Source organism: Scylla paramamosain, chromosome 15 (assembly GCF_035594125.1).
Source record: "Scylla paramamosain isolate STU-SP2022 chromosome 15, ASM3559412v1, whole genome shotgun sequence".
Taxonomy (NCBI): Eukaryota; Metazoa; Arthropoda; class Malacostraca; order Decapoda; family Portunidae; genus Scylla; species Scylla paramamosain.
In genome coordinates, this window is record NC_087165.1 from 1,358,755 (window position 1) to 1,382,953 (window position 24,199).

At 39.2% G+C, this 24,199-nt stretch overlaps 1 protein-coding gene across 2 annotated transcripts in view; it reads left to right on the forward strand.

Moving 5' to 3' along the window:
• Nucleotides 1-24,199, forward strand: part of LOC135107261 (condensin-2 complex subunit D3-like) — a gene marked incomplete at its 3' end in the record, with an annotated part of 131,665 nt that overhangs the window by 8,142 nt on the left and 99,324 nt on the right. Inside the window, 3 exon segments of one of the 2 annotated variants that reach the window (XM_064016921.1) lie at nt 2,076-2,675; nt 20,017-20,193; nt 22,060-22,226. In XM_064016921.1, the coding sequence (XP_063872991.1) occupies nt 2,076-2,675; nt 20,017-20,193; nt 22,060-22,226 (944 nt within the window). 2 annotated transcript variants of the gene reach the window in all.

The window sequence follows — 24,199 nt, forward strand, 5'->3', positions numbered from 1 at the left end:
AGCGGCCTTGACGGAACCCATACTGGCGATCAGATAGAAGGTTGTGAAGTGATAGATGTTTAAGAATCTTCCTGTTGAGGATAGATTCAAAAACTTTAGATAGGCAGGCAATTAAAGCAATAGGATGGTAGTTTGAGGGATTAGAACGGTCACCCTCTTTAGGAACAGGTTGAATGTAGGCAAACTTCCAGCAAGAAGGAAAGGTAGATGTTGACAGACAGAGCTGAAAGAGTTTGACTAGGCAAGGTGCAAGCACGGAGGCACAGTTTCTGAGAACAATAGGAGGGACCCCATCAGGTCCATAAGCCTTCCGAGGGTTTAGGCCAGCGAGGGCATGGAAAATATCATTGCGAAGAATTTTAATAGGTGGCATGAAGTAGTCAGAGGGTGGAGGAGAGGGAGGAACAAGCCCAGAATTGTCCAAGGTAGAGTTTTTAGCAAAGGTTTGAGCAAAGAGTTCAGCTTTAGAAATAGATGTGATAGCAGTGGTGCCATCTGGTTGAAATAGAGGAGGGAAAGAAGAAGAAGCAAAGTTATTGGAGATATTTTTGACTAGATGCCAGAAATCATGAGGGGAGTTAGATCTTGAAAGGTTTTGACATTTTCTGTTAATGAAGGAGTTTTTGGCTAGTTGGAGAACAGACTTGGCATGGTTCCGGGCAGAAATATAAAGTGCTTGAGATTCTGGTGATGGAAGGCTTAAGTATCTTTTGTGGGCCACCTCTCTATCATGTATAGCACGAGAACAAGCTGTGTCAAACCAAGGTTTAGAAGATTTAGGACGAGAAAAAGAGTGAGGAATGTATGCCTCCATGCCAGACACTATCACCTCTGTTATGCACTCAGCACACAAAGACGGGTCTCTGACACGGAAGCAGTAGTCATTCCAAGGAAAATCAGCAAAATACCTCCTCAGGTCCCCCCAACTAGCAGAGGCAAAACGCCAGAGGCACCTTTGCTTAGGGGGATCCTGAGGAGGGATTGGAGTGATAGGACAAGATAAAGATATGAGATTGTGATCGGAGGAGCCCAACGGAGAAGAAAGGGTGACAGCATAAGCAGAAGGATTAGAGGTCAGGAAAAGGTCAAGAATGTTGGGCGTATCTCCAAGACGGTCAAGAATACGAGTAGGGTGTTGCACCAATTGCTCTAGGTCATGGAGGATAGCAAAGTTGTAGGCTAGTTCACCAGGATGGTCAGTGAAGGGAGAGGAAAGGCAAAGCTGGTGGTGAACATTAAAGTCTCCAAGAATGGAGATCTCTGTAAAAGGAAAGAGGGTCAGAATGTGCTCCACTTTGGAAGTTAAGTAGTCAAAGAATTTCTTATAGTCAGAGGAGTTAGGTGAGAGGTATACAGCACAGATAAATTTAGTATGAGAGTGACTCTGTAGTCGTAGCCAGATGGTGGAAAACTCGGAAGATTCAAGAGCGTGGGCACGAGAGCAGGCACTGTCAGTTGCCTCAGACACCTGAGTTTCAGTGAGGAAAAGAAGATGAGGTTTAGAAGAGGAGAGGTGGTGTTCTACAGATTGAAAATTAGATCTTAGATCGCGAATGTTGCAGAAGTTAATGAAGAAAAAGTTGAGGGGGGTGTCAAGACACTTAGGGTCGTCAACAGAAAGGCAGTCCGACCTGGGGACATTTATGGTCCCCTCCCCAGATGGGGACTCCGAGGCTGGTGTGGGAGTCGCCATGATGATTTTAAAATTTTTGAGTGAAGGGTGTGTGTGTTATTAGGTGCTTGTAGTTTTGTGTGGAGGAAGAGAGTTGTCTTTAGAGGGCAGGCTGTGACTGCCCCCTTGTGTTGTGAGACAAAGAGAAACATTCAGTGAGGTCACAGCTGGGTTTAATGATAAGTTCACAGCACCCCCTGAACAGTGCTTTAGACCTCACTGGGAGTAATGGTAATTACACTGTATACACTGGCCAAATAAGTGCCTCTGACCAGCTGAGTCAACATAACTATGTGAGGAGGGAGAGAAGCAGTTGTGTCTGTTCTCCATTTTCTTGAAGTGAGTTATGTAGAATTTTCAGTCATGCATTTTCATAACACTATTATCTTGTTATATTTTACAGGTCATTTCCAAAATGCTTGGTGAGGTGGAGCGAAGTGCAGAAGGATCCCAAAAGAACCTCGAGGAAGTTGTGCAACCTAGAAGGCTTTCAACTGATACAGAATATCAGGAAAATGAGAACTCAGATGAGGAACAAGTGGAAGGAGAAAATAGTTTCTGTGCAGTGCCTGTGGACCATCCTGTGGAGATACCTCATGACCGCAAACTGCTCTCTCACAAATTCTTGTTGAGTATAATATTTTCACGTTGCCGGGATAGTGCTGCCTCTGTGCGCTCCAAGGCACTTACACTTCTTGCTGAGTGCACTCTGTCCACCAACCGCACTATTATGCTGGCAATGCAGCAAATATTTGTCAATAATAAGCCCCTTATGTTTACCACACCTCATATTACTAGTAACAACATTAACCTTGAGTCACCAGTTCAAGAGAATGAGGAGGTTGAGGAGGAGGAACTGAAATTTCCAAATGCATCACTGGTTGTGTCAATGTTGCGTCGTCGTGCTCTTGATGACAAAGTGACTGTGCGCAAGTCAGCACTTCAAGTACTAGAAAATCTCATGAAACTCCACAATGATATGCTCACCCATCAAAATCTTGCGGTGAGTTTCCATGGTTGCCATGTTACTTTGGTTCAAATGTAATGTTAAGAAGCTACCATTTTAGTTATCTGAATGTGTTTTCTATACATAGAAATTTTGATCTAGACTGAAGTTCTGAGAATATAAATCAGCACTTAGGTGTGTCTTCCCATTGCCCTAGATTTTGTTTTCTTGGCTTTTGAGTTCTTGTGTTTAAATCATGTACATTTGGTATACTTTCATTACATTTCTTTTTAATGCTCATAAATCATCTAACCAATAAAGAAGGATGGCCATCTGGATAAAACATTCACATGCACCATTGCATGTGCTAATCATTGCATTATAAACAAACTTCTTTTAAAGACATTTATGCTGTGATTATGCACTATTCAAATATATTTTTAAACAATATTCTGAATTTACAGGAAGTGCATAATTTTTTTTATCATTAAAGAAAACTAAAGCTGTGAGTATTATACCAAATGTGATTAAGAAATTTCAATGGAGAAAGTTACCATTTTAAGAAGTTTTGGGAGCACACATATGCATGAGTCTACAATACTAGCAAACAGTGCTTGTTGAAATACTCCTGGATGGGAGACCACTGTCCTCCTTTCAGTCTTTGTGTCAATAGGTAAGGTTAACTCATTGATCTTGTTACAAAGTAAATATTATTTTGTGCCTCATTCCAGCAATTTCCACTCCTATGCTGATGATACCATCCTGCACTTTTCCACGTCTTTTCATAGACATCCAACCCTTCAGAAAGTAAAGATTTCACACAGGGAAGCCACAGAATGCCTGAGTTCTGATCTTTCTAAAATTTCTGATTGGGGCAGAGCAAATTTGGTATTGTTCAATGCCTCAAAAACTCAATTCTTCCATCTATCAACCTTCCAGACAATTATCCCCTCTTCAGTGACAATCAACTGTCCCCCTCTTCTACACTAAACATCCTCGGTCTGCCCTTTACTCATAATCTGAACTGGAAACTTCACATCTCATCTCCAGCTAAAACAGCTTCCATGAAGTTAGGTGTTCTGAGATGTCTCCGCCAGTTTTTCTCACCCCCCAGCTGCTAACTCTGACAGGGGTCTTATCCGTCCATGTATGGAGTATGCTTCACATGTCCGGGAGGAGTTCCACTCATACCGCTCGTCTAGACAGGGTGGAATGAAAAGCTTTTCGTCTCATGAACTCCTCTAACTGACTGTCTTCAGCCTCTCTCTCATCGCTGCAATGTTGCATCTCTAGTTGTCTTCTGCTATTTTCATGCTAACTGCTCTTCTGATCTTGCTAACTGCATGCCTCCCCTCCTCCCACGGCCTTGCTGCACAAGACTTCCTTCTTTCACCCCTGTTGTGTCCACCTCTTTAATACAAGAATTAACCAATATTCTCAGTCATTCATCCCTTTCTCTGGTAAACTCTGGAACTCCCTGCTTGCTTTTGTATTTCCACCTTCCTATGACTTTAATTCCTTCAAGAGGGAGGTTTCAAGACACTTATCCTTCAATTTTTGACTACTGCTTTGGACCCTTTTATGGGACTGGCGTCTCAGTGGGCTTTTTTTTTTTTTTTTTCATTGGGTTTTGTTGCCATTGGCCAGTGGCCCTCCTACATAAAAAAATAAATAAATAAATAAAAATTTACCAATAATCTGGCAGAAATTTCTGCAGCTCTTGAAAACAAGTTTTCGTATCTCCTTTATGATGTTGTAATCCCTTTAACCATCCAGTCTGTGATATAGTTATCAGTAGCTTAATGCTAAACAAATTTACAGTGCCTCTTGATCCATTATTTTTGTAGTGTTTTTCAATTTTATTTATTTATTTATTTTTATTTACATATTGAGGAACCAAGCAAAGAAAGTAGTTCAGGATGTAAAAATGAGGGCAGGTGAGAGGTTGTGTAGTAAGTTGACAGAAAACTTCCAGATGAACAAGAAAATGTTATGAAAGAAGTAAGAGGACTAGAAAAGAAATTTCTGGGAATGAAGAGACTGAAAACAGGTGATGGGACACTGCTGAGTGAGAAAGATGTAGTTCACAAAAAGATGGATTGAATATTCTGAAGGATTGTTAAATGTAGAGGAGAATGGAGCAGTGACTACTGCAGTTGATAGATGAAATAAGAGTCAGTAGTTTAGAAGTAAAAAAAATATATATATATATATATATATATATATATATATATATATATATATATATATATATATATATATATATATATATATATATATATATATATATGTATGTATATATAAATCAAGGGAGAGGAAGTGTGAGAGGCTGTGAGGGAAATGAGAAAAGAGAAAGCTGCAGGATTGGTTGGATGTACTGTAGAATATATGAAGTGTGGTAGGGAGAGCATTGTATTGTGGTTGGTAAGGTATCTGTGCTATATTGCTGGCAAGGTGCCAGAAGACTGAATAAATGCATGTGTAGTTCCTTTATGTAAAGGAAATAGGGATAGACAGGAATGCTCAAGCTACAGGGACATCAGTTTGTTGAGTGTGGTCTTTAGGCATTCATGGACAAAGTGTACCACAGGATTGAGAGGAAAGGACTATGCGCTGGTTTCACAGTCACCCTTTTTCATATATTAGCAAGCCAGCAGTCACTATAGCCATAATCCAGTTCCACAGTCACTTTTGGCAGTTGCTTTTCGTGTAGGTGAGCATAAAAAATTAGAACTTTAGTGAATTTTGGGGAGGGGCAGGGCTGCCCAGTCCATAATAAATTTCCAAATTACTTCATTAAATCATCATTTCCTGTAGTATGATCTGAAAAGTACAGTAGAATCTTCGTCCATGAATGCCCCAGATCATGAAGAAATTGGTTCACAAACTAGTTTTGTGAACAAATTTTAGCTTGGTTCACCAATCATGCTTTTGGGTATGAAGACACATTTCCCAAAATTTATGTAATCTTGTGCTCAGTTGTGCGTTAGTGTGCTTGGCATAAACATTGTTCATGAGATTGCTATGTTCAGACATTAATTTTTTTCTTTCTCCCTTCTTTTTTTTTGTGTGATTTTAGTCCCCACTATGCCATCTAAGATGGAGAAAAGTATTAGATGTCACCACTGGGTCAGTCTTTAGCCCAAAGGACCTGGATTATTCTTTCAATTATCGTAAATTACAGTACATTACCAGTAATGAACATATGGAGAGAGTGGGTTGCCAAAGATAAAGATTCACTATATCCAGAGAGAGAGAGAGAGAGAGAGAGAGATGAGTTGTAGTGTGTTAGCCAGTGACTTTGACAACTGGTGATGACTCTCTCTCTCTCTCTCTCTCTCTCTCTCTCTCTCTCTCTCTCTCTCTCTAAGATAAATTAACAGAAAAAAGAGAGAGAGAGAGGAGTTTAGTTGTGTCAGCCAATGACCTTGACAACTACCAGTGATGCTCTCTCTCTCTCTCTCTCTCTCTCTCTCTCTCTCTCTCTCTGATAAGTCTTTTAACAAAGAGAGTGTATGGAGCTTATAGAGGAGGAGGCAGGAAGCAGCCTTTTACCTGAAATTCGGTAGCTTCCTCCTTTTACTATCCTCCCACACCATCTTCCTGTGCTAGCAACTATAAACAACAAAGATAAATTACAATACTGTTTTATTTAATTTAGTGTTATTTTTCCCTATTTAAGGATATGTATTTCAGTTTCATTATATGTTCATTGCAAAAAAACATATATATATATATATATATATATATATATATATATATATATATATATATATATATATATATATATATATATATATATATATATATATATATATATATATATATATATATATATATATATATATATATATATATATATATATATATATATATATAAATACCATATTTCAGAGGCTGAAATGAGTGAATTGTATTTGCATTAATTTGAATGGAAAAATTTGTTTTCATTCGTTCATGAACAATTTGGTTTGTAAACCAAGGCCTGAAACGGATTAAGTTCGTGAATTGAGATTCTACTGTATATAAATAAAAAAAAAAATAAATAAATAATTTACCACTACATATGTAATATTAGGCATCTTCTTCAGTTCTCCTAAGAGCTTAGATTTATAGCTCTGTGGTGCTCTGCTCACTTGACCACTGAAGAACAGATCAATGGAGTTGCCTGGTGTGCTTGCTAAGGAAAAAGTGTCATACAGTTCATTGGCAATTTGCCCCTCACAGAGACTACAGCAGTCTTAACCACTTGCTTCTTGAAGTTTATTCTATTTAGAAGTGAATAGCTGGTCTTCCAGATCTTGTGATATTGTCAGTTGAATAAAAGTAATCATATAGGGCTGATTCTTTGCTTTTTTTTTTTCTGATCGAAGGAAAGAGACAAGCAGACACATTAGTTATTCTTGTTTAATGCTTGTTACATTTAAAGAACACATAGTAATATGCCGTAGCCTGGTTAAGACATTCTGACTTAAAATGATGCCTGATGTTGGCCAGATATGACTAGTAAAACTTTTTTGCATTATACTGTACTTAGGGCAATTATGAAATGAAATGTCAGTGTCGTTTTGCTGGTATTTTCACACTGTCTGCATTTTTGGGTGCTTTCCATATCATAGTCTTTCTACTTTTTATCCTAGTATGTCTAGGCAGACTAAGTATTATAATATAACAAAATATTTTCCATTATTAGCAATTATGGAGGAAGGGGAAACTGTGACGTAAGGAGCATGCCTAGCAGCTGTCCAGGTCACAGATCATTCACAGATGGGAGAGTGAGGTTCCTTGCCCCGCTTCTCAGGTTCCACTATGTTAAGGCAACATTCTATTCCATGTATTACAGTAAAATCCCTCTTATCCGGCATCAACGGGACCGCCGAAATGCTGGATACTTGAATATTGCCGGATACTTGAATAGAAGTGAAATTATGTCCACAATCACCACCCTGCACTCACGCATCTTACCATAACAAAGATCAGCTGATCGCCGTGCCGCGTGTCGCCACCCGCGCTGCCACCTCACACTCACCAACACACAGTTGCAGTATTGGGCCTGTAATTGTGACTCCTGATCTTTTCAAGCTGAACCACTCGTATAACACTTTGTCCATCATTTCACCATGATGATACTGCAGTGTGTGACGATTTTCCACTGCCTTTGGGGTGTCGGTGGCTTTCATGTAATCCCGCAACTTTTTCGTTTGGGATTTAATGTCATAAATAGTTGATGAGCCCACACCATATTCCGCCATTAGTTGCTGTCTGCTTTCACCTCTCTCTAATCGTCGACAAATGTCTACCTTCTGCTTAGGTGTAAGCACAACACACTTCCTCTTTTCTACAACTTTAGGCATGATGAAGGCGTCAGGCGATAAACAGTGCACACGCGAGACTGAGTCACTGAGTAAACATAGTGCAGTGGGCCACGGGTGGTGCAAAGCAGTGCGCTCTGGTGGCGAGGGGACAAAGTATGCCTCACGCGGGAATTTTAATCGATTTTATGAGTACACATTGATTTTTTATTGATTTAAAGGCTCGGGGAAAAATGTGCCGGATACTTGAAGCTGCCGGATACTCGAATGCCGGATGAGAGGGATTTTACTGTACTTCTTCAGACCTGTCCTACTTCATCGATTGTGCAAATGCAAACCACTCTACAGAGTACTTAAGTGTGAATTGATTGTATCAGTCATGACCTCACACTGAATTATGGCATTGTACCAGAACAGTGATGTGTTGGAAGTTGTGGCTTAAGACAGGAAGGCCATTCAAACACCTTCACCTGCCCTGCCAGAATGCCATACGCTGCTGGAAGGCTTGACTGCTCTGTGCTCATTGTATGCAAATGTTACCAATCATTTCATGTGAAACAATTCATGCTGATCGGTTTTAATAATGATTTTCACTCATGACTGATTGGTATGCAGATAATTCTTTATGCTTGAGGTTTTGTTGAAAACAATACAAGCACATTGGCTTTTCCCTTGACATGTTTGCATCGCTGCTTGTTAGTGGATGTGTCTTTCGCTCTGCCCCGCTACCCGCCCATTTCTGCTATCAATTCTCAAGGGAGCTTAAAGAGCTTGTAGCTTGGAGTAGTTGTAAGGTTCTGAGACTCCCAGGAGACCTGTGCGAAAGGAATGTGTCAGAAAATGCCTGTTTCTGAGGCACTTGCAAAGAACTGAAGAAGATGCCTAATGACTGTCATACTTTTTATGGTGTATTAAAGTTTGCATCAATATGAAAAGCATGTTCCAACGATAAACATCTTCACAGTTTCACCCATCTCTTGCAAGTTTTTTTTTTTTTTTATGGAAATTTTCACTTGATATTTAATTACTCTTATGCTGTTTCAATATTTTAAGGGTGCAGCACTTCTCAGCCAGGGTTGGAATTAAAAAAAAACCCACCCGAAAACAAGGCAGGTGTCTACTCCCTTCCTCCAAGGAGGAGACAGTAGACACCTGCCGAAACGATAATTACTCCCAGTGAGGTCTAAAACACTGTTCAGGGGGTGCTGTGACCTTATCATTAAACCCAGCTGTGACCTCACTGAACGTTTCCCTTTGTGTCTCACAACACAAGGGGGCAGTCACAGCCTGCCCTCTAAAGACAATTCTCTTCCTCTACACAAACTTACAAGCACCTAATAACACACACACCCTTCACTCAAAAATTTTTAAATCATCATGGCGACTCCTACACCACCCTCGGAGTCCCCATCTGGGAAGGGGACCATAAATGTCCCCAGGTCGGACTGTCTTTCTGTCGACGACCCTAAGCGTCTTGACACCCCCCTCAACTTTTTCTTCATTAACTTCTGCAACATTCGCAGACTAAGATCTAATTTTCAATCTGTAGAACACCACCTCTCCTCTTCTAAACCTCATCTTCTTTTCCTTACCGAAACTCAGGTGTCTGAGGCAACTGACAGTAGCCCCTTTTCTGTTCCCTCCTACTTTCTCTATCCTCATTTTTGATCCAAAGCTGGATGCTGCGTTTATGTGCGCAATGACTTAACCTGCTCTCATGCCCACGCTCTTGAATCTTCTGAGTTCTCCACCATCTGGCTACGACTACAGAGTCACTCTCATACAAAATTTATCTGTGCTGTATACCTCTCAACTAACTCCTCTGACTATAAGAAATTCTTTGACTACTTAACTTCCAAAGTGGAGCACATTCTGATCCTCTTCCCTTTTGCAGAGATCTCATTTCTTGGAGACTTCAATGTTCATCACAAGCTTTGGCTTTCCTCTCCCTTCACTGACCATCCTGGTGAACTAGCCTACAACTTTGCTATCCTCCATGACCTAGAGCAATTGGTGCAACACCCTACTCGTATTCCTGACCGTCTTGGAGATACGCCCAACATTCTTGACCTTTTCCTGACCTCTAATCCTTCTGCTTATGCTGTCACCCTTTCTTCTCCGTTGGGCTCCTCCGATCACAATCTTATATCCTTATCTTGTCCTATCACTCCAATCCCTCCTCAGGATCCCCCTAAGCGAAGGTGCCTCTGGCGTTTTGCCTCTGCTAGTTGGGGGGACCTGAGGAGGTATTTTGCTGATTTTCCTTGGAATGACTACTGCTTCCGTGTCAGAGACCCGTCTTTGTGTGCTGAGTGCATAACAGAGGTGATAGTGTCTGGCATGGAGACATACATTCCTCACTCTTTTTCTCGTCCTAAACCTTCTAAACCTTGGTTTAACACAGCTTGTTCTCGTGCTATACATGATAGAGAGGTGGCCCACAAAAGGTACTTAAGCCTTCCATCACCAGAATCTCAAGCACTTTATATTTCTGCCCGGAATCATGCCAAGTCTGTTCTCCAACTAGCCAAAAACTCCTTCATTAACAGAAAATGTCAAAACCTTTCAAGATCTAACTCCCCTCGTGATTTCTGGCATCTAGCCAAAAATATCTCCAATAACTTTGCTTCTTCTTCTTTCCCTCCTCTGTTTCAACCAGATGGCACCACTGCTATCACATCTATTTCTAAAGCTGAACTCTTTGCTCAAACCTTTGCTAAAAACTCTACCTTGGACGATTCTGGGCTTGTTCCTCCCTCTCCTCCACCCTCTGACTACTTCATGCCACCTATTAAAATTCTTCGCATGCAATTATGTTTTTCCATGCCCTCGCTGGCCTAAACCCTCGGAAGGCTTATGGACCTGATGGGGTCCCTCCTATTGTTCTCCGAAACTGTGCCTCCGTGCTTGCACCTTGCCTAGTCAAACTCTTTCAGCTCTGACTGTCAACATCTACCTTTCCTTCTTGCTGGAAGTTTGCCTACATTCAACCTGTTCCTAAAAAGGGTGACCGTTCTAATCCCTCAAACTACCGTCCTATTGTTTTAATTTCCTGCCTATCTAAAGTTTTTGAATCTATCCTCAACAGGAAGATTCTTAAACATCTATCACTTCACAACCTTCTATCTGATTGCCAGTATGGCTTCCGTCAAGGCCGCTCTACTGGCGATCTTCTGGCTTTCCTTACTGAGTCTTGGTCATCCTCTTTTAGAGATTTTGGTGAAACTTTTGCTGTTGCCTTGGACATATCAAAAGCTTTTGATAGAGTCTGGCACAAAGCTTTGATTTCCAAACTACCCTCCTACGGTTTCTATCCTTCTCTCTGTAACTTCATCTCAAGTTTCCTTTCTGACCATTCTATTGCTGCTATGGTAGACGGTCACTGTTCTTCTCCTAAATCTATTAACAGTGGTGTTCCTCAGGGTTCTGTCCTGTCACCCACTCTCTTCTTATTATTCATTAATGATCTTCTAAACCAAACTTCTTGTCCTATCCACTCCTACGCTGATGATACCACCCTGCACTTTTCCACGTCTTTTCATAGACATCCAACCCTTCAGGAGGTAAACATATCACGCAGGGAAGCCATAGAACGCCTGACTTCTGATCTTTCTAAAATTTCTGATTGGGACAGAGCAAACTTGGTATTGTTCAGTGCCTCAAAAACTCAATTCCTCCATCTATCAACTCTACACAACCTTTCAGACAACTATCCCCTCTTCTTCAATGACACTCAACTGTCCCCCTCTTCTACACTGAACATCCTTGGTCTGTCCTTTATTTATAATCTGAACTGGAAACTTCACATCTCATCTCTAGCTAAAACAGCTTCTATGAAGTTAGGTGTTCTGAGACGTCTCCGCCAGTTTTTCTAACCCCCCCCCCAGTTGCTAACTCTGTACAAGGGCCTTATCCGTCCATGTATGGAGTATGCTTCACATGTCTGGGGGGGTTCCACTCAAACTGCACTTCTAGACAGGGTGGAATCAAAAGCTTTTCGTCTCATCAACTCCTCTCCTCTAACTGTCTGTCTTCAGCCTCTCTCTCACCGCCGCAATGTTGCATATCTAGCTGTCTTCTACCGCTATTTTCATGCTAACTGCTCTTCTGATCTTGCTAACTGCATGCCTCCCCTCCTTCCGCTGCCTCGCTGCACAAGACTTTCTTCTTTCTCTCACCCCTATTCTGTCCACCTCTCTAACGCAAGAGTTAACCAGTATTCTCAACCATTCATCTCTTTCTCTGGTAAACTCTGGAACTCCCTGCCTGCTTCTGTATTTTCACCTTCCTATGACTTGAATTCCTTCAAGAGGGAGGTTTCAAGACACTTATCCATCAATTTTTGACCACTGCTTTGACCCTTTTATGGGACTGGCATTTCAGTGGGCATTTTTTATTAGATTTTTGTTGCCCTTGGCCAGTGCCCTTCTTACATAAAAAAATAAATAAATAAAAAAAAATAAACCCTCTAAAAAAAAAAAAAAAAAAAAGCATGTTTTTTTCTTATTTAATATATCAGGATTCAGTTCTATATATTGATAAATAAGGTCTGTATATGTACATAGACATAAAAAATGCAAAATTAGTTAAGCCTGATCCATTCATCTCTTGTACAGTACAAGTTAACACAGGCTTTAGTCCAACCAAACCAAGCTGTATCAGCATGACCTAAACAAGTGTCTGATCTTCATTAATAGAGTGCCAAAATCTTTCAAGATCCAAGCCCCCACATAAATTCTGGCACCTAGCTAAAAAACATCTTCATTAACTTTGCTTCATCTTTCCCTCCTTTATTTCAAGCTAATGGCATCACTGCCATCTCATCTATTTCTAAAGCTAAACTCTGCTCAAACCTTTGGTAAGAATTTTACCTTGGATGATTCAGGGCTTGTTTCTCTCTCTCCTCCCTCTAACTACTTCATGCTACCCACTAAAATCCTTTGCAGTGATGTTTTCCATGCTCTCACTGGCTTAAACCCTCGGAATGCTTATGGACCTGATGGGGTCACTTCTATTGTTCTCAGAAACTGTGCCTCCGTGCTTCCACCTTGCCTGGTCAAACTCTTTCAATTCTGTCTATCAACATCTACCTTACCTTCATGGTGGAAGTTTGCCTGCATTCAGCCTGTTCCTAAAAAAGGATAATTTTAATCCTTCAAACTACCGTCCTATTGCTTTAATTTTCTAAGCCTCTAGAGTTTTAATCTATCCTCCACAGGAAAATTCTTAAACATCTATCATTTCATGACCTATCTGATCACCAGTATGGGTTCTGTCAAGGCTGCTCTTCTGGTCATCTTGTGGCTTTCCTTACTGAGTCTTTTAGGAATTTTGGTGAAACTTTTGCTGTTGCCTTAGACTTATCACAAGCTTTTGATAGAGTTTGGCACAAAGCTTTGATTTCCAAACTACTCTCGTACAGCTTCTATCCTTTTCTCTGTAACTTCATCTCAGGTTTCCTTTCTGACCGTTCTATTGCTGCTGTGGTAGATGATCACTGTTCTTCTAAGTCTATTAACAGTGGTGTTCTTCAGAGTTTTGTCCTGTCACCTGCTTTCTTCCTATTATTCATCAATGATCTAAACCAAACTTCTTGTCTTATCCACTCCTACACTGATGGTACCACCCTGTACTTTCCATTTCTTTTCCCTTCAGGAAGTAAAAAGTTCATGCAGGGAAGCCACAGAATGCCTGATTTCTGATCTCTCTAAAATTTCTGATTGGGGCAGAGCAAACTTAGTATTGTATAATGCCTCAAAACTCAGTTCCTCCATCTATCAACTTGACACAACTTTCCAGACAACTATCCCTTCTTCAGTGGCACTCAACTGTCCCCCTGTTCTACGCTGAACATTCTTGGTCTGTTCTTTACTCATAATCTAAACTGGAAACTTCACATCTCATCTCCAGCTAAAATAGGTTCTATGAAGTTAGGCATTATGAGTTGTCTCCCAGTTTTTCTCACATTCCCCCTCCTACCTACCCCCAGCTGCTAACTCTGCACAGGGGCTTTATTTGTCCATGTATGGAATATGCTTCACATGTATGGGGTGGAATTAAAAGCTTTTTGTCTTAACTTCTCTCCTCTAACTGACGGTCTTCATCCTCTCTCATCACTGCAATGTTGCATTTCTTGCTATCTTCTACCACTATTTTCATCCCAACTGCTCTTCTGATCTTACTAACTGCATGTCTCCCGCAGCATCACTACACAAGACTTTCTTCTTTCTCTCATTCCTATTCTGTTCACCTCTTTAATGCAAGAGTTAACTATTATTCTCAATCATTCATCCCTTTCTCTGGTAAACTGGAACTCTCTGCTTACTTTTTTATTTCCACCTTCTTATGACTTGAACTCTTTCAAGAGGGAGGTTTCAAGACACTTATCCTGTAATTTTTTACTACTGCTTTTAACACTTTGGGGACTGGCACCTCTGTGGGCCCCTGCCCCCCTCCCCTTTTTTTTTTCTGCCTCCATGAAAAAAAAAAATACTTCAAACCTCTCTTTTCACTCTAAATGTTTTTTTTTTAATTGCTTATTTAAACTGGTTTAAATTTGAATAAACAAAAAATATAGATAAAATCCCCCAAAAATAATAACCCCACCCAAAAAAAATAAAACCCTCAAGAACTTTTTTTTTTTTTTTTATCTGGGTTTTTTCCATCCCTGTTCTTAGCTAATGTGCTTAAAATGACAGGAAGGCAAATACCATGTTATTACTGCTATATAGCCCTGTGGAGCCCCTGTAGTTCCATATAATATTTACAGCAGTGAGAATGTTTAAGATAGCCATCTTATATATTTCAAATACTGTAATAACTCAAGACCTTAGAGAAACTCAAGGGAATACCCATTGGGAGAGCTGTAGAGACATGAGGAAGGGAGAATGAAAGAGGGAGGGTTAACTCGGGGATTGAATGTTGTTGGCTAATCAGCAGTGGTGCAGCCATAAGGAAACTTCAACTGGGAGTCTGAGTCTCTATAGAATGTCCTCATCCAGCCAAATTTAGGTTTAGTTTGGCTAAGTTGGGCTGTCTCTGGGATAACTTCTCACTCAGGAATTTCAGAATGCAATGGTTATTAGTGTTTTTCATATATTTGTAATAATGATTTCTGATGGGGAGGTCATTGGCTTTCTCCCTGTAATGCCTGCAGTTTTTCATTAGCTAGTTTTATACATAAAAAAAACAAAAAAAACATTGGGCATAGGTTTTGAAAACAAATTCTATTTGTGTTCATTATTTACATGAGTGCAAAATTCATTGTTGTAAATGGCAGTTAGTCTCAACTGTCTTGTACGACCAAATGATTTCACATTCACTTGCTGACCTACCATGCTGATGGCATTAATTTCACTGGTATAACCTTTCCCTTGGATATATATATATATATATATATATATATATATATATATATATATATATATATATATATATATATATATATATATATATATATATATATATATATATATATATATATATATATATATATATATATATATATATATATATATATATATATATATATATATGATTTGTTATTTTTTTCATTTTATGGAGCAAATAAAAAAAAAACATGAAAAAAATGCAATGTGACAAGATCCCTATCTCTGACAAAGCACAGCACTGTACTGATAAACTGGTTTAATTGCCAATAGATTTAGTTTCCAAAAAAATTCACTTTCATATTTTGATTTACTGAGAAATATTGACTCATGTGGCTAATAATATGAAGTGTAATTTGTATCTTCTGTTGAGCTGAGCTATTATAGCATCAAGGAAACACTTGCTCTGAGTTAAAATGTATTACTGTATGTATTTGTATATTGCATGTTATAAATAACAATGAAATATTAATTTGTTTCTGAGGTAGTCCTGAGCTCTCTTCAGCTGGTGTGGTGTCTTGGCCTCAACTGGGTGGTGAGCAGCATTACACCTGGCAGCTATCCTTTGCCATGTCAGCTTTTTCTTGCCATTGAGGGCATAGCTGCCACTCTTACCAGTATTATTCTGTGACTAGTGACTAGATTCATGAGCATCTGCTTTTGCTTATGAGTCATGGATGCAGATTTCTTTTTCCTGTGTCATATTGGCATTGCCCTATACAGTTTGTTTACATTTTTCAACACTTAGGCTTATGAAACTGATGTTTTGAGTGATACATGCTTGCCAACCTTAGCTGGGTGCCCCCAAAACTTTGGTGAGTGATCTAGTGGGGTTGGGTAATGCCTAAACGGCAACATAACCAACTGTGGAACCAGCACATTCTATTTGTTCAGGCCCTCCCTCAAATGGGGATCAGTTTGGTCAGGAGCTTATGAAAAAACTGTAGAACTGGCCCTTTAGGATGTTCTGAAAGTGTATGGAGTTGGAAGTAGGTTGTTGGAAGGTGTAAATAAATAGCAGGGCTTGTGTGAGAGTTGGTATGATTTCTTTCCAGTCAGAGTAGGTTTGCATCAGAGTTGTGGTATGTCACCATGGTAGTTCAGCTTGTATATGGGTGGTGTAGTAAAGGAAGTAAATGTGAGAGTTTTAGGCAGAGGCCTGAGTTTGATCAGTGGGGAAAATAGGATGTGGTATCTGAGTTAGCTACTATTTACTGATGATGTGGCTCTGGTGGCTGACTCAGAGAGGAAGTTGAGATTGGTGGAGGAGTTTAGATGTGTTTGCAGGAGGAGGAAACTGAAAGTGAATGTTGGTAAAAGCAAAATAATGAAATGCCTGAGAGATGATGAAAGGATAAATGCAAGATTCAATGGAAAATAAGCTGAACAACTGGAAGAGGTGGATTGTTTCAAGTATTTGGGATCAACATTTACAGTGAATGGAAGAGCTGAGACAAAGATGAAGCACAGGATGAAAGAAACAAGAAAAATACTTGGTGGACTGTGAAAGATCTTTATGAGAGTAAAGAGAGGATTATTAGAAGGAATAGTGGTGCCCACTGTGCCGTATGGTGCTGAAACATGGAGCATGGGAGTAGCAAAGAAGAAATGGTGGTTAAATGTAATGGAAACAAAGTGTTTCAGGAGTATCTGTGGAGTAACATGGTGGAACAGAATAAGAAACAAGCAGTTAAAAAGAACTAGTATTTTGAGAGTTGGCTGGATAGGCAGATCAGTGTCTGTTGAGTTGATTTGGGATATGGAGAGAATGGAGGACAGTAAATTAGTAAAGAGAATCGTGTGGTCAGATGTGTGTGGTGAAATGTTAAAAGAAAGCCATGCTTGTAGCGGTTAAACTATGTGAAGAGAGTATTGAATGAGAGAGGAATGACTATGCAGCAGGCAAGAGCAATTATGTGTGATAGAGGTGAATGGAGAGCAACAATGGTGGGTGCATGAAAATGACACTTCTGTCAACTCACGGGGGGATGTGTGGGTGCATTTGGTGGGGACCATTAGGTTATGGACCCAGTTAGAGTGCAGGGCATTCAGTATTATGAAGGGACAGGGATAAACCAGTGTATGCTGTCAGGTCTTGCTGTGGACATGTGACCAGCTGTGCTGTGCCTGGATTCCTTGGTGGTCCATGTGACTCCCTTTCCACTAGGGGCTGATTATTTTTATTATTTTATTTTATTTTTATTTATTTTTTTTATGTAGGAGGGATACTGGCCAAAGGCAACAAAAATCCAATAAAAAAAAAGCCCACTGAGATACCAGTTCCCAAACAAGGTTTGAAGCAGTATTGAAAAAATGAAGGATAACTCTTGAAACCTACCTCTTGAAGGAGTTCAAGTCATAGGAAGGTGGAAATGCAGAAGAAGGCAGGGAATTCCAGAGTTTACCAGAGAAAGGGATGAATTATTGAAAATACTGAAAATACTCTTGCATTAGCGGTGGACAAAATAGGGGTAAGAGAAAGAAGAAAGTCTTGTGCAGTGAGGCCACAAGAGGAGGGGAGGCATGCAGTTAGTAATATCAGAAGAGCAATTAGCATGAAAATAGCGATAGAAGATAGCAAGAGATACAGCATTGCAGTGATGAGAAAGAGGCTGAAGACAGTCAGTTAGAGGAGAAGAGTTGATGAGACAAAAAGCTTTTAATTTCACTCTGTCTAAAAGATCAGTATGAGTGGAAATCCCCCCTAACCATGTGAAGCATACATGGACCATGGATAGGTAGGCCCTTCTGCAGAGTTAGCAGCTAGGAGGGTGAGAAAAATTGGTGGAGACATCTAAGAACGTTTAACTTCATAGAAGCTGTTTTAGTTAGAGATGAGATGTGAAGTTTTCAGTTTAGATTATAAGAAAAGGACAGACTGAGGATGTTCAGTGTAGAAGAGGGGGACAGTTGAGTGTCACTGTAGAAGTTGTCTGGAAGGTTGTGACGAGTTGATAGATAGAGGAATTGAGTTTTTGGGGCATTGAACAATACCAAGTTTGCTCTGCCCCTAACAGAAATTTTAGAGAGATCAGAACTCAGGCGTTATGTGGCTTCCCAGCGTGAAATGTTTACTTCCTGAAGGGTTAGATGCTCAGGTAAAGACGTGGCAAAATGCAGGGTGATATCATCAGTGTAGGAGTGGAAAGGACAAGAAGTTTGCTGTAGAAGATCATTGAGGAATAATAGGAAGAGAGTGGATGACTGGACAGAATCCTGAGGAACACCACTGTTAATAAATTTAGAAGAACAGTGACCATCTACCACAGCAGTAATAAAACAGTCAGAAAGGAAACTTGAGATGAAGTTGCAGAGAGAAGGATAGAAGCCTTAGGAGGGTAGTTTTGGAAATCAAAGCTTTGTGCTGGACTCTATCTAAAGCTTTTGATATGTCTAAGGCAACAAGAAAAGTTTTACCAAAATCTCTATAAGAGGATGACCAAGACTTAGTTAGGAAAGCCAGATCACTAGTAGAGCAGCCTTGACAGAACCCATACTGGCGATCAGATAGAAGGTTGTGAAGTGATTAAGAATCTTTCTGTTGAGGATAGATTCAAAAACTTTAGATAGGCAGGAAATTAAAGCAATAGGACATTAATTTGAGGGATGAAAATGGTCACCCTTTTTAGGAATAGGCTGAATGTAGGCAAACTTCCAGCAAGAAGCAAAGGTAGATGTTAACAGATGAAAGAGTTTGACTTGGCAATGTGTAAACATGGAGGTACAGTTTCAGAGAACAAAGGGAGGGACTCCATTAAGTCCATAAGCCTTCCAAGGGTTTAGGTCAGCAATTGCATGGAAAACATCATTGCAAATAATTTTAGTAGGTAGCATGAAGTAGTCAGAGGGTGGAGGCAAGGGAGGAACAAGCCCTGAATCCTCCAAGGTAGAGTTTTTAGCAAAGATTTAAGTGAAGAGTTCAGCTTTAGAGGTAGATGTGATATGAGTGGTGCCATCTGGTTGAAATAAAGGAGGGAAAGAAGAAGCAAAGTTAGTGATGTTTTTGGCTAGATACCAGAAGTCATGAGGGGAGTTAGATCTTGAAAAATTTTGACACTTTATTATTGAAGGAGTTACTGGCTAGTTGAAGAACAGACTTGGCATGGTTCCAGACAGAAAAATAAGGTGCATGAGATTCTGGTGATGGAAGGCTCAAGTACCTTTTGTGGGTCACCTCTCTGTCATGTACATCACGAGAACGGGCTGTGTTAAACCAAGGTTTGGGTGGTTTAGGTGGAGAAAAAGAGTGAGGAACGTACTCTTCCATGCCAGACAATATCACCTCTGTTATGTGCTCGGCACACAGAGATGGATCTCTGACATGGAAGTAGTTGTTATTCCAAGGTAAATCAACTGAGAGTGCTGAGAGTGTGAGTGTGTGGTGCCTTGTCTGGATCATCCTGAATGAGATTATCAGTATAGTATATATGTAGATAGAATATTTATTTCTACTTTTTATGTGTACTTTTTCCACAACTGAGTAATGCTTGCTCTGGCTCATGCCCATATTTTTTAAGTTTCCTACCTGCCTCATATTTTAAATGCTTTATCACATATCTACAGATACTTCATTGTTTTCATATTTCATATTCATATGTACCTGAATTTGATTTCACATTTAAACCAGCTACAAAACTAATTCATTGAAGTGTGGTGTTTTTAATGTAAAAAAAAAATATAATACTTGATTTGCAACAGGTGTTGGCCGAGCACTGTCGAGATCCTGCGCTACTGATAAGGAAGCAGATGGTAGTGTCCCTAACTACATTATTGGAACATTATCCAGAGCATGATGGTATAACCACCACTTGGATTAAAGCTGTGCTGCCCCTCATCCTTGATCCAGAGGTCAAAGTTCAAGAGCGAGTCATAGAGGTCAGATATTAATTTGTTCTAAGTATGTACACCTTAAATGTTTTATTTTTTGTGATATTTATCTCTTCAGTGCTGAATTGATTCCTGTAATCTTTTCAGAACCATATTTAATTCTTCCATTTTTCATTTTTTATTCTGTATCTTTGAACCATCTTTTTGGTGGTTTCTCTTTCATAATTGTTATCAGTACATTTTGCATGCTTTATTCTTGACACTAAGCTAATTAGTCAAATGAGATTTTTACTTTTATTCATGTGCCAACATGGTGTATCACATTCACACTCCCCATGATCAGCTTATAATGGAGAGAGAGAGAGAGAGAGAGAGAGAGAGAGAGAGAGAGAGAGAGAGAGAGAGAGAGAGAGAGAGAGAGAGAGAGAGAGAGAGAGAAAAAAAAAAATATATATATATATATATATATATATATATATATATATATATATATATATATATATATATATATATATATATATATATATATATATATATATATATATATATATATATATATATATATATATATATATATATATATATATATATATATATATATATATATATATAATAATGGGAGACTCCAAGCTCTCTGTCACAACATGGTACCACAGTATTGTGACAAAGTTCTGAAAACAGCTCATAATTATCTGGACTTTCCTATGTTCATGCAAGAAGCCCTTTAATAGGTTATCAGCACACAATGGAACAGAAGACAAGTCCATATCAGTCACACTGGTAGGGATCAGTTGTGCAACATACACAGCAGTAACCTAACATAACCTAACCTAACCTAACCTAACCTAACCTACAGTCTCTGTATCAGGACTTGACAGCAAATCTAGGTTATGTTTATTACATGATAAACTTCCTTTCTTCACATCTAACTTAATTAGCTAAATGGACCAGATGTAGGAGAACTTCCATTGGGACCTTCAAGTTCCTGTGCCTATTCATTCTTTCACAACTGCTCTTCAGTTGCTTCATGTAGTACATCAAAAACAGATACAGTAGAACCTCTAAACACAAATTCAATTAATTCAAGCAGGCAATTCATATCCTGAAAAATTCATAATCAGAATTTTTTTTCACTAACAACAGAGAGAAATAAAATAATTTGCTTCAAATCCACCTATAATGTGCACAATATTCAAAATCACATAAATTTTCAGCATAAGAGAGGGATTATTCCTAGTAATAAACATTATTGAAAGCATTATATAGTAAAATATTAAGATATTGAATGATGAAGACAGTAAATGTTAAAAAAGGAAGGATGAGTGGATAATTATCCTTATGAGGTCAGTCACCTGTGTGCTACTCTCATGCTTCTCAATCATCTTCACTGCAATGCCAGGGACCATTGGCATCTTTCCTGACATTGCAGCAGGCACAGGAAAAGAACACACGAATAGTAATGAAAGCCATGACACTATGGGAGAGACAGTGCACATGTGTAGCAGCGACGAGTGAGGCAGTTAGACTGCTGGTAAATTGTGTTGGTAGCCAGTCTACTCCTTAAATCCCTAATTAACATTTAGGGAATGAAACCCCCCCCAAATCCCATTCCATATATTTCCACACATCATAAAAAAAGGCTTAAGCAGCACATTGGTGTTTGGAGGAAAATTCTTATTCAGGCTAAAGAATATATTTTTATGCCAGCCAGATTTGGAAAAATTTGTACTCAGATTTGTTCATGTTCTTGTATTTATTTGGCCATGAAAACAATGACATTGTCATGTTACAAAATCATGGAAACAAAACAAGAAGTGTAGTGAAGGAATCCATACATCCTGCACCACACTTAACATAAACAAAGAACATAGCTTCCTCTGTAGTATTAAAGACAGGTTTTTTTTTCTTTTACAGGGTGTGGACCAACTCCTGTTCCAGCGCTTGCTTCCAGCTGGGCATGCTCAGGAACACACTCCAGGAAATCTGTTGCCATGGAATATCCTCACTACTCTTACCAAGTGCAGCTATCACAAGTTTTTTAATAAGGTCCTTCTTCACTGGTCAAAGATGGATAATAGTAGGTAAGACCATTTTTCAGGAGTTAAGGTTGATGTCCCATACCATGACATATATATATTAAGATTTATTTTGTGCCCTCTATTTTGCACAAAGGTGGTGTTTGGTTGGGAACCTACTCATTATTACCTATTTTTTTTTGCTGATGAGAGTTCACAGATATAGCATTGAGTTGGTTCTGAGAGGTGACTGGTTTTTTGTAAATGAGTTGTGGCAAGCACTAAGCTTAGCAGAACTGTCAGGTGAAAACAACTGTGGGAGAGCATTCAGAGCTATCTAGATGGTTGGATAGTGGCATTGTGGACATTGCCAAAACTATCAGAAGTGTGTGGCTGTATGGACACCGTGCTACAATTTGTGGAACACACCAAGAATAGAGATATCAGTGTTCTTTATGAGAATCTCAGAATTTTTTGAGAAGTCATAATTAAAGAGCAATTTAAAAGTGGCAAGCAATTAAAATTAGACAGCTTTTTCAAACCTGTACAGACTGCATTCACCTGATGCACCAGCAGTACCAGCCTGTCCAACCTCACTGTCACCTAACAAACCACCATCCTCTACCTCACATTGTTCATGTACTACTCATACATCTATACCACCAGCACAGCCTACAACCAGTAGTACATCATTGGAGCTGCAAAGATGGCTGGTATCACTGGTGCATCAGGTGAATGTGGAGTCTACTGGTTTGAAAAAGCTGTCTAATTTTAATTGCTTACCACTGGAAATGTTCTTTAATTATGGCTTCTCAAAGAATTCTGAGATTTTCATAATGAACACTGATATCTCTATTCTTGGTGTGTTCCACAAATTGTAGCACAGTGTCCATATAGCTACCTACCTCTGATAGTTTTGGCAATGTTACCAACATCTTGTCTTCCTTGTCACTGCTGCTACTCTCCTGGGTATCGATCATGATTACCATTGGATATCATGGGATGGCATGGTTATAATAGAAAATTATGATAATTCAAACACAACATATAAAAAGAGCAAAAACCATGAAGCAATGAACTAAATATGTTGTTACACTGATGTAAACAAAGTCTGCAAACAACTGGTCAGTTCTCAAAGCAGCGGCATGTGTTCAGTGTTGCCACAGCTCCATGTGCAGCACGCAGTACTTTCAAGTTGTGTCAGCTGCTCCAGATTTTGTCCGCTGCTTCTGAAATCTGTTAAAGAGGGGTCTGTAGTACTGAGGTATGAGTGTATTTTCATGCCATTATCTATTTATTTATTTATTTATTTATTTATTTATTTATTTTATTTATTTATTTTTATGTTTATTTATTTATTTATTTTTTTGCTTGAGTTGCAAGCCATAATCCAAGATATGAGGGAGCTTCAGATATGCCATTGCTAGTTGGCATAGTGAGTGCCACAAAATCTGCCCAGCATTCCTTGTCTCACTCATTTTATGTTTTTATACAATATTTGTTATTTATAAATACATTTTTCTTACAGTAAACCCTCAATATAATGAACACATTTGTGGAGAGAGAGAGAGAGAGAGAGAGAGAGAGAGAGAGGAGTGACCTTGACAATGGCTGATGATGCAGCTCTCTCTCTCTCTCTCTCTCTCTCTCTCTCTCTCTCTCTCTCTCTCTCACTCACAGATAAGTTAACACACTCTTGCACAGAGAGAGAGAGAGAGAGAGAGAGAGAGAGAGAGAGAGAGAAGCACATTATGTCATTGGCTATTGTCAAGGTCACTCATTGGCTGTCACACAGCCAAAATTCATCTCTCAAACATGTGACTGACTGTGTGTCAGCTAACTCTCCCATATTTTAAGACCTAGGATGTTTGTAAAGTAAAGCAAGCATTCAATAATTTTGAAATATGCTGAAAGTTGTGAAGTTTTATAAAATAAAATTGAGCGTTTGATAGCCTTAAGGGGATCGGCTGAGTTATTTTCCATTTTTGTTATTTATGAACCAAACTGCCAAATTTTTATGAGCCATAAAGTTCTTGTAA